The sequence below is a fragment of the Musa acuminata genome, chromosome BXJ1-10 (genome assembly GCF_036884655.1).
Source record: "Musa acuminata AAA Group cultivar baxijiao chromosome BXJ1-10, Cavendish_Baxijiao_AAA, whole genome shotgun sequence".
NCBI lineage: Eukaryota > Viridiplantae > Streptophyta > Magnoliopsida > Zingiberales > Musaceae > Musa > Musa acuminata.
In genome coordinates this window covers 34,971,981-34,982,490 of record NC_088336.1, presented here as the reverse complement: position 1 = coordinate 34,982,490, position 10,510 = coordinate 34,971,981, and the positions used below count along the sequence as shown (strand labels likewise).

The 10,510-nt window shown below is 36.9% G+C and overlaps 1 protein-coding gene across 3 annotated transcripts; it reads left to right on the top strand.

Annotated features, from left to right (window-relative positions):
- The first annotated feature begins 661 nt into the window (after positions 1–661).
- On the top strand, positions 662–9,771 carry LOC103969666 (casein kinase 1). Of its 3 annotated transcripts, none has more exons than XM_009383284.3 (14): positions 662–1,392; positions 1,512–1,552; positions 2,177–2,246; positions 2,330–2,478; positions 2,603–2,698; positions 7,166–7,236; positions 7,906–7,967; positions 8,065–8,128; positions 8,221–8,305; positions 8,436–8,562; positions 8,689–8,762; positions 8,854–8,917; positions 9,004–9,131; positions 9,205–9,771. In XM_009383284.3, exons 1-14 carry the CDS (start codon positions 1,314–1,316, stop codon positions 9,493–9,495), a joined length of 1,401 nt encoding a protein of 466 aa, XP_009381559.1. In that variant the 5' UTR covers positions 662–1,313; the 3' UTR covers positions 9,496–9,771. The 3 variants fall into 3 exon arrangements, with proteins under 3 accessions (XP_009381559.1, XP_064941235.1, XP_064941234.1); XM_065085162.1 differs by having other exon boundaries at positions 708–783; XM_065085163.1 differs by lacking the exon at positions 1,512–1,552.
- The last annotated feature ends 739 nt before the right edge of the window (positions 9,772–10,510 follow it).

Below are 10,510 nucleotides of genomic sequence, written 5' to 3'. Positions count from 1 at the left end.
ATTAATATTATCATAAGTTTATGAGATTTTAATATTTTGTAAATTTAAATCTCCATCAATTTTGATTATCAATCTTCTTGTATATTTTAATAAAATCATCATATATGGAAAAGCAATATGTATATTATATATTTTTTTGTATAGTATTTTAGGAGCCATAATAAGTTACTGATATTCCTTTTCTTTGTTTTTAGATAAAATAAGTTATTAGTCTCTGATGTGTCATCGTCGTTGACCGAATCTCCCACGAGTCTTTTCTACCCGCGTAGCCCCGATATTGGAGATAGCAATGTTACACGGAGCCCCCAATAGAGTTTCCAACCACAGGGCAGGTAGCATTGCGGGTATCTGTGCTAACGCACGGGATAACTGCTGCCCTACGATCCCCGTCAACAGGTGGTCATCACACTAAAGCAGTCCATTACATCGACTGATGGCAAGTCGAATGAAAGTACAAAACAAAGGTCCTCATAAAACATATATGCGAAGTAATATTGGCCGCTTGATCAAACTAAGATATTATCGATGGCGAGAACTAAAGCTACCGCATATAATTTTCTACCAAACTTATCGCATAAAACGAAGAATTAGCGAGAAGCAGCTCTCTTTGGAACCCATACTTGGAAGTCACCCAATTCGTATGTACTTAATTCCCCAAGTAACAACAAGAAAAGGTTTGATAACAGAGAAATAACAAGGGAAAACTAATCTGTCGCCAGCTTTGTCGAGATCACATTATCGTCGGCACCGTCTCTCCTCACTTCCTTCGTCGCGACAGATGTTGTGAGCATCCGGGGGAGATGTTTTTTGGTCTCCATATCTTTGATCCGATTTCTCTGTTCGATCCACTCGACGGGTTGTTTCGAAAAGCGGCGCTTGGATCTCTCGTGTCGGTGGAGATCTTCTAGGGTTTCTATTTGGCGGTCGAAGGCTGGTGCTTGGGTTTCTTCGCGATCAGAGTTGTGGGCGGATGAAAGTTTATTGATTCGGTATTCGGTAGTGAGTGGTGCTCCTTTTGTTGGATCCTCTTATCAGAGGAGGATTCGGAGTCCCGATGATGCGTGTGCGTGCTGGTTGGAGGTCTAGGAGTCGGTTTCCTTGTAATGTAGGTCTTGATGCCCAAGAATAACGATTTTTAGGGTTTTTTTCTGTACGAATTGGTGGCTTCGATTGTTCTGATCGTGTTTGGTCGGTGGAGGAGAGTCGTAGGGTGGATTGCTGGTGATTTAAAGGAGTATTCTTTGGTACAACCTTGGAGATCTGAGGATTTTGCGTTGAGTTGATTAGTGTGGGGTATTTGTATTGGATCTTGAATGATGGAGCGTGTGATAGGTGGAAAATTTAAGCTTGGCAAAAAGATTGGAAGTGGTTCTTTTGGCGAGCTCTATTTGGGTGTGTTATATTCTCGGATATTTGTGCATCATTTTTTTAGTTTATGTTATGTCTTGGCTCATGCTCCAGTTATTATTCTTTTTTTGTCTTACTTTGTCTTCGTTGTTGATTTGATTCAGGTATTAACGTACAAAGCGGAGAGGAAGTAGCAGTAAAGCTCGTATGCACTGTTACTATGTTCATATATATAACTTGTTTTAAAATGTAAATGAAGTATTTTCTAACTTGAATTCGAAACAATAAAACCACTAGTTGATTATGTGAGATGTTACAATTGTTTTTAGTTATTAATGTTGCCCTAAGATTACAGTGCAAGTTTAATGGCTGAAAAAAGAAAAAACATGTAGCACAAACATAGTGCATGTTCTATTGTACCAGGAGTACGGTACAACACCTTGCAACAATGTATACATGATCAGTCAAAAAACTCTATTCATGGTATTCATATTTGAATTATTAATATAAACTCTGATCTTTATTACATTGATTTTGCCTTTTACACAAGTGGTCCTAATGCTGAAAATCCAATTGCTCATTCACCCATTAAAGAAAATTGTTCCTAGGTGTGTATAATGTGATGTTAGGTCTATCTTTTAGTAAGTTCTCTACTTGAAAGCTCCAATCTGGGCTTCTCTTTGGAGATATATTGCAAGATTTCTAGTTTACTTCAACTCATTTTACTAATTAAGTCTGATGTTTTCATCATGGAGCAATCTACTTCTGTTATTCTATTGGATAACCCATGGGATCTTGGTATTTACTACCTATGCTTTAATGCTGGCAGGAATCAGTGAAGGCAAAGCATCCTCAACTTCATTATGAGTCGAAGTTGTATATGCATCTCCAAGGAGGAAGTAAGTTGTCAATCGATTAGTATGATTCATTTTGTTTGGTCAGTCAATGCTAATGATGATTTTTGTTTGTTGTTTTAATGAAGCTGGAATCCCCCATCTTAAGTGGTTTGGTGTGGAAGGAGAATACAATGTCATGGTCATTGATCTTCTCGGACCTAGCCTAGAAGACTTGTTCAACTACTGTAACCGGAGGTTTTCACTGAAAACAGTCCTAATGCTTGCTGATCAATTAGTATGTGAACCATTTTCTCCCCTTCGACTCTAGCTTTTAATTTAGTTGTCTTTTTGTTTTTCAGAGTTTAGAAATGAAACTCTCTTTAAACATCACCATAATATTTGTGTTTCTTTCTTTGAAGATTAACCGAGTTGAGTATATGCACTCAAAGGGGTTTCTTCACCGTGATATAAAGCCAGATAACTTTCTTATGGGCCTTGGTCGTAAAGCAAATCAGGTGTGTTATCATATTATCGGAAATTTCATTTCCCAAAAGCCCTTCAGATGTATCTGAGGATACATTCTAGTGGTTATTCACTGTGCTCAAACTAGTGCATACAAATATTTGGAACATCAAAATTACTTGGCAATCCATCTTCTTATTACCTATGTTATGAGTACTAGGAAAAATGACCTCAAATTACTTCCCAGAATTGCACTTTTCACTATCATCTTAAAGAGCATGTAATTGTTCACTTAATTTTTCATATCTATGATTCTTCCAACCAAGAATACAATGTAAGTATTTCTTATCAACTCGCTCGAAATAAATTGATTTTGATAATACTAATGTAAGGTAATAATTTCTGCTTTTTACCAGAATCATAGATCTTCTAATGTGTGTGTGTGAAACTGGTTTCTATGAAAGTTTCATCTGAATTTTGTTGCAAGGTAAGTTTTGATCTTAAGTTTTGGACTTCCTACGGTAGTTATACACAGAGAAATTAGTAGTTTCTTTTCTTTCATGGTCGTAGGTTGCTTTGTGGAACCTATGGTTTGTCTAAACCAGATTTTCTAATATTTTTCTTTTTTGTTGTATGTGTGTTCGTGTGGTGTTTTTGTTGAGTTTTATCTGAATTTTTTTAACCAATTTCTGATTTTAATTTTTGGACTTCCTGTGTAGTTATACACATTGGAATTAGTACTTTTTTCCTTTGATGGTCAGGTTGCTTTGTGAAGCCTATGGTTTCCATCATAGACATAAATAAGGTCTTCAAACGTGTCTTTCGTGTGTGTTTCTATATTGTTTTATCTGAATTTTTTCACAAAGGTAAATTTTGGTTCTAATTTTTGGACTTCCTATGGAAGTACACACAAAGAATTAGTGCTTTTTTTTCTTTCTATGGTCTTAAGTAGCTTCATGGAGCTTATGGTTTCCATCATAGACATAATCTAGATTTAAATGTATGCAACCAAATATTATTTGCGTGATGGGTGGGAATTTTACTTTGCACATCCAAGAGCTATTGCAAGTTGTCTAGAAAATAGGAGCGCTAACATAAAACAAAGTGTTGAATTTGTTATATTCTGAGTGATTGTGAGCATTCAACATACCCTTCTAAACAATGCCCTTCCATCTCCTTGTTTAAATTCCTGATGCCATGGACTTTAAATCTAAACTAATTTGGAATAATTTACTCTAGATTCCACTGATTTTATTAATATCCTCGAGTCCGTAGTCCACACAATCTCATGTTGGGTGCATGTTTAGTGTTAGATATCTGTCTAACAAATACTTGTGTAGGATATATAATTGATCCTATTTAAATTATCTTTATTTTAAGTGTTGATTCCAAGAAATACTCTAAACTTAACTAAACATATTACTTTTTGCATATCTCAATGGCGATAAAAGATTCATGTAGTCAACCCCAAATAGTTGGGACTTATAGTTTTGTTGTTGTTGTTATTGTATAAGTGTTGATTCCATTAATTTGTGTCATAATTACCTGCAAACCGACTGTTTCAAATGAGACTTCTTCCTTGTCTTTGGTTGGCTGTTTTGGAAGAATGGGGAGGCTTGCACCGCATTGATACATCGTACGCCTTCTAGTAAGGAAGTGAGAACTAGTATGGCTGAAGATACAAACACATGATGGATCTGTTGGTGAACATAGCTGCTCATTAGTAAAATCACATAGAGGATGGTACCTTTTAACCATCTCAGCTATCATTCTTTCCTCAGGTTGTTTCATTGCACCTCCATGGAATTTCATGGTCACACCTCGATCCCTTTGTTCTCACTTTGTTCTAGTGATCCACTAAGAACATCAGGGACCTTGTATCCACTAAGAAAGAGCATCCACCAACAGGTTGGATGGCAGATTTTTATTTTATTGCATCTATCAGTGGATAGAAATTAGTTTTATATACTGGAGATATTTAGTCTAACTGGCAGTCTTATCTGTTGCTGTGGTGGTTTATAAATGTTTGGTGCGATGCTTTATATGCAGCGTCACCATAAAGCACTTTAGGTCTACAGTGGCTTTATCTTAGGCTATTTGCTGCTTTGCTATGGGCCCTAGTAGTTGTTTTAAGCCCAATGACCCTTGAGTCAATTTTCTTATAAAGTGGTTAAGGAAAAACTCAATTCAGCTCAAGAGAAAGCTAGTTTTGATTCTTAACCCATATAAATAGGACTAGAAAAACTTAAATCAAGTTAAAAAAACATCATTAGACATTCAATCAATGACCAATGTCTAAATAAAAAGAACTTTAAACTATTTCTGCTTAATATTTGAATCAATGACCAATGTTCACATACCCACTGCTCGAAGTATTTCTGACAATCTGCACTGCTTCCTATTATCTCTCTCCCCCTCTCTCTTTTTCACTCTCGTGCTTTCTCGCTAGCATTCTCTCTATTTGATCTCTCTCTTCTTTCTCCCTTGTGTTCTTTCTCTCTCTTTCAATTTCTCATTGTTATATATCATTAATGAATTACGTTGGCATTATTTCATTCATTAACCATATTTTGGCTTTTTTTTATAGAATGAATGAACTTTAGTTTTATATTTTTGGCTCGTTTATATAAAATATTCATATCATTTGAAACTTATAATGTTTTTTTTTTTGTAAATTGGTGTTTGGATCTTTTATACAATTACTAAGAAGCACAAATACAGACATGGGACATGGACACGGCGACATCATTTTCAAAAAAATTGGAGTACGAACACGGCGAGGACAAATGCATTTTTTAATATATATATATATATAATATTTTATTAACATGAATTTTATAGTATTTATATTTAAATCCTATAAACTCAACAATGTGAACAAATAAATATCATCATATACGTTGAAATAATTACAATAATCTAAATATAGGTAGCCAAAATAAAATTGTGGAAGTCAAATATTATTTAACAATCAAATAATAAAGGTTGAGTACTATCAGTTAGTTACTATATGTTTGATAGGGTATATTATGTGGTTATATTAAGGATGAGGGTGGGCCTTGGTACTATAGTAAGATTGTTCCTCTACGACATGGAAGATCAGGGTTCGGGTCACAGAAACAACATCTTTAAATATTTAAAGGTAACACTGGGTACATTGACCCTCCCCAGAGCTTGCATTGGCAGGAGCCTTGTGCACTGGGTACATCCTTTTATATTATGTGGTTATATTAGTTCTCAGTGGGTGTATAGTTTCCGCTATACATTTGCCATGAAAACCCTCTGCCCCAATGCTTGCTATGCCCTACTTTTGACATGGGTGGAGATTGTGGCACCATATGACAATGACTACCTGGAACCAATCAGACTTTGCTGACTGCTGGGTCCATCTGATCAATGTTACCACTATTTTATTGGTTCCAGACATTCCATCTAGTCATTCTCATTCCAAGTTCTAGTGGGTTGCCACTCAGTTCTGAAAGCATCTGACAATCTGATATAGCCAATTTGATTTGCTCACCGTTCTACATCCGATGTTTCTGAAACTTATTACAGTCCGATGTAACTAAGGTGAAGAACAAAAAGAGGCTGAGCAGTGGATATTTGGACTGTATCATGGGGCATTGGCGGGGATCTTTTGATTGCATAACGTGGCAGTAGTGTGGGAGGTGGAGGGATATGTTCCATCATGTCTGTCGTCGAAATTACTGTGACCTTAGTAATCATTTATATACAGACTGAGAAACCAAATTATGAAATATGGGCTTTGTATGATTTGAAAACCGGCCTTTAGACACGAGTCTCATGCATTAGGACCATCTAGGTACGGAGGCTGTTTCTTTAGGTTCGTGTCTTGATGGTCAAGTGACCTGTGCCAATGTGCCAAGGCTGACATTTTCCTGTTATCAACCCTTCTTACAATCCTTGACCTATCATTTCTGTAATATATGCAATTTAATCTCTCTCTTAAGTCATAAGTATTCTTTTCTTGCTAAGCATGTCCCCAGCTGTTTATGTGGATCAGGGCCAGTGTTTTCTCTTTGTCATTTTGTTCACTGTCAGATTCTGAGCTTTGTGTTAGTTAACTGGGAAGAGAATTCAATATCTATTCAGTATCTGCCATAGAGATCCCTTAGGCTTGCATCAGCCAGCTAGATGGCATTGTATTCTGATGTAATGGATGTCTTCATCATGAACTCAACCCTCAATATAATTTATGAGTTCTAAGGACTTTGTAAATTACAAGAACCAACCGGTGCTTAGTGCTTCTTGGATCTGTCCTGAGCTTAGTTTGTCATTCTTAGAAACTCTGTCAACAGGATTAAAATTTGCCTTTTGTTCATAATTTTATATGGTTGAATATTTCTCCACATCTTTGATAAATAGGTTGCATGAGGAGCTATGTTTTAGTGTGATTGGAATATTGATTGATTTGTGAGTTTAGCCATGTATTCCCAGAGTTTTAATGTTGTGTTGTCTTTCTCTTTGTGATCTGTTTGACATTTGTTGTTTAATCTCAGGTTTATATCATTGACTATGGCCTTGCGAAGAAATATAGGGATCTTCAAACTCATAAGCACATACCATACAGGTAATAATGACTTGGACCAAATGGGCTAATTCAAAATCTTGTATCGACCTGCTTACTCACTGTAGATATTTTCCTGACATTATTATTGCACCTGTTGTTTAAGAGAAAATAGGAATTATTGGTAGTTACTAGATAGCATCTCTGACAAGACAAACTTGATAACTATTGTCTTTGACTTTTAATGAGTTTGTTTCGGTCTGACTTTTGAAAAGCTAATAATTTCATAGGCAAAACGAATTGCCGGCAAGCTCACAAACATGGCATTACTAAATTATTTGAATCAAGAGCAAGTGATGAATTAAAATTAGCACTTGGTATGGAACTTTGTTTTGTAAATAAACAAGATTTTCAAGATAGTACAAGGTGTTCAAACTTCAAAGCCAGAGTAGACCTTGGAAGTTCACATCTTTAAAGTTTCTGTCTTTCTGCAAGCAGCTTAGTAAGGTGGCTGAACTAGTTTTCTTGAGTCTTAGCCTTGGCTACTTTCCTATTTTGCATCCGAATGTGTTTGTCATCCTTCACAAGTTTCTAACATGGGTCCCTATGCATGTTCAATTATTGAGTGTCTCGAGTCTCTGTGTTCCATGTCTTCATGTGTAAATCAAATCTTCTTTAGTCCTTGTGTTAGTACTTCTTGGTTATGTAAGATGCATTAAGATAATTTTACAGGGAGAATAAGAACCTGACCGGGACTGCACGGTATGCGAGTGTTAATACACATCTTGGGGTTGGTGAGTTTCTCTCACCTTAGAAATTGATACAGGTTATTTTCCTTATATTTATACATCTTGTGCATACTTGTCTTGACATTTCCATGTCTACATGCAGAACAAAGCCGAAGAGATGATTTAGAATCTCTTGGTTATGTGCTAATGTATTTCTTAAGAGGAAGGTTAAGATCGATCTGTGTGGTTTATTCGTTTTCATCTTTGTTTTTTGATGGATGCATAACTTGTTACATCTGGTTGTTTTCCTTCACTTCAGCCTTCCTTGGCAAGGGCTTAAAGCTGGCACTAAAAAGCAGAAGTATGATAAAATTAGTGAAAAGAAAATGCTTACTCCTGTAGAGGTAACTCAGGATCTTCTTTCTGTCTGTTTGCTGAAGAACTTGCTTAACCAGCTATTTCTTCATTCAACTTATTAGCTTAATGACAACAAGTAAATGCGGACATTTTTGCACCATCTATGCTGTGAATCAGGCACTTTGCAAGTCATATCCATCAGAATTTATATCCTATTTCCACTACTGCCGATCATTGCGATTCGAGGACAAGCCAGATTATTCATACATGAAGCGACTTTTCCGTGACCTATTTATTCGAGAAGGTAGATTCCAAGTATTATATTCTCTGATCCTTTTTTACTTGTATGTTTGCAGTTAATCTTTACTAAAGCTTTCAGCCACTTGAGGTTTTGCGCACTAAATCTTCTCTTTATGTTGTGTTGTCATAGGGTATCAATTTGATTATTTTTTTGACTGGACCATTGTGAAGCATCCTCAAATTGGTGCCAGTCCTCGGATACGGGTATGCATTTTGAAGTTATTGTGTTGCTATGGATTTTTTTGTCACCTTTATTTCTTGTTTGTTTGTTTTGAAATATTGTATTTTCTTGCAGCAATCAAGCGATAGGACGAATGGAGCTATTGGTCCATCGTTTGATCGGGGAGAAAGAACTTCAGGTTTGCTTCTTTTCTGAAGAGTAGATGTAAACATAAAATAAAGTTTGTCCTGCTGATTTGGTTGTGACCTTTATCGGTGGTGCTAGAGCTTCGCGAAAGATTCTCAGGTGCAGTTGAAGCATTTGCTAGAAGGAATGCTTCAGGTTCTGCTCATCATTGTGATCATTCCAAGCACAAAACTTTAGACGATGCCCTTATGTCATCCAAAGATGCTGTAAGTCCTTGGTAGTTGTATCATCAGATGTTGCATTGGTGCTATAACAAAGTGTGTTTGTTTGTAATCTTAGGTTGACTCAGAAAAAACCCGCCCAATGTATCGCCATGGGAGTACATCAAAGATGGCTGTCTTGTCGAGCTTCAGACCGGGTTCCACCGAACCTAGTGAGCCACAAAATAGCAGAACAAGTAGAATATTTTCAAGCAGCAGCCGGCCATTGAGTGGTCAAAGGATTCAGCAGCCTGTGGTAGATTCTAGGTCCTCATCCATGTCCCGAGCTGCGGTTGTCAGAGGAACCCGTAATGAATCTCTACTTCGTAGCTTAGATCTCCTCTCTCTTGGTGCTGAGAAGAGGAAGTAAAGAAAGCTGGAGGTGCTGGCCTTCATTTAGGGGATGAGTTGTTTCACACATCCCCAACTTCCTTGAGGATTCCATGCGTTTATGATGCATTGTCCATATTTTATGTTAAGCCTGATGACCATCCGATGTAATATAGTGCCAAACTTGATAACTATGACATTCAATAATTGAAGTCAAAGCCCCCGGTGACACCAGCTAGAGGCAGTAGTAAGTTGCCCAAAAGCCAAGTCGACGTCAGTCGTGGGGTCCGAGCATATAACTCTTTACAGCACTCTACCTTGATTTGTTATATTGTGCTGCAATATATATATATATATATATATATATATATATATATATATATATATATATATAGTGTTTGACGTAGATTGAATACTGTGGTTATGTCCTGTTGTTGGTGCCACTAGTTGTGTATTTATCTGCTGGCTTCGAGAAAACATGGCCCGAGATCTTGTTGCTTCTCCCTTTTATCCTGGTTTGCCGTGGGGACAGATTTACTCACCTTAAAGCCCGGAAGTAGCAAGGGGCCAATGAAAAGTCAATTTTTATTCTGATTAAAAAAAAAAGAAAGGAAATATATGATATGTTTATTGTATATTAGCCCATCAATTTAGCAGTAACAAGTTCAAATCATCCGTCGATGAACTTACACGCCTTTTGCTTCTGAAGTTGAAGGAATAACACTGGTCGTCGGGCATCCGATCGAGCTTGATCTACTGGTCATGCTTGCCTTCCACCTTCCCATCACACCTGACAACCAGTTACTGCACCACCTTCTGGTAAGCACCGCATCGCACATTTTGGTAGGTCGGGCATCAGAATCGCAGTCTCTCTCACCCATCAACTTGCTACAATTATATCAATAATCATTCTTGAGCAAAATGAGGTGTAGATTCAAATCCCGTTGGATCTTCATCCGAAATACCAGACGGCTGTATTCGATATTAACACATTTGGTATCAGCTTCCAGAATCAAGTGATAGTTTTAATATGTGTGTGTGTGAGAGAGAGAGAC

Bases quoted from the DNA above. Each gene is read 5' to 3' on its own strand.
- LOC103969666 (XM_009383284.3), top strand. From the start codon at position 1,314: ATGATGGAGCGTGTGATAGGTGGAAAATTTAAGCTTGGCAAAAAGATT. The intron at 1,553-2,176 runs GTATGCACTGTT...TAATGCTGGCAG, and splicing joins AGGAAGTAGCAGTAAAGCTC to GAATCAGTGAAGGCAAAGCA. The intron at 9,132-9,204 runs GTAAGTCCTTGG...TTGTAATCTTAG, and splicing joins TTATGTCATCCAAAGATGCT to GTTGACTCAGAAAAAACCCG.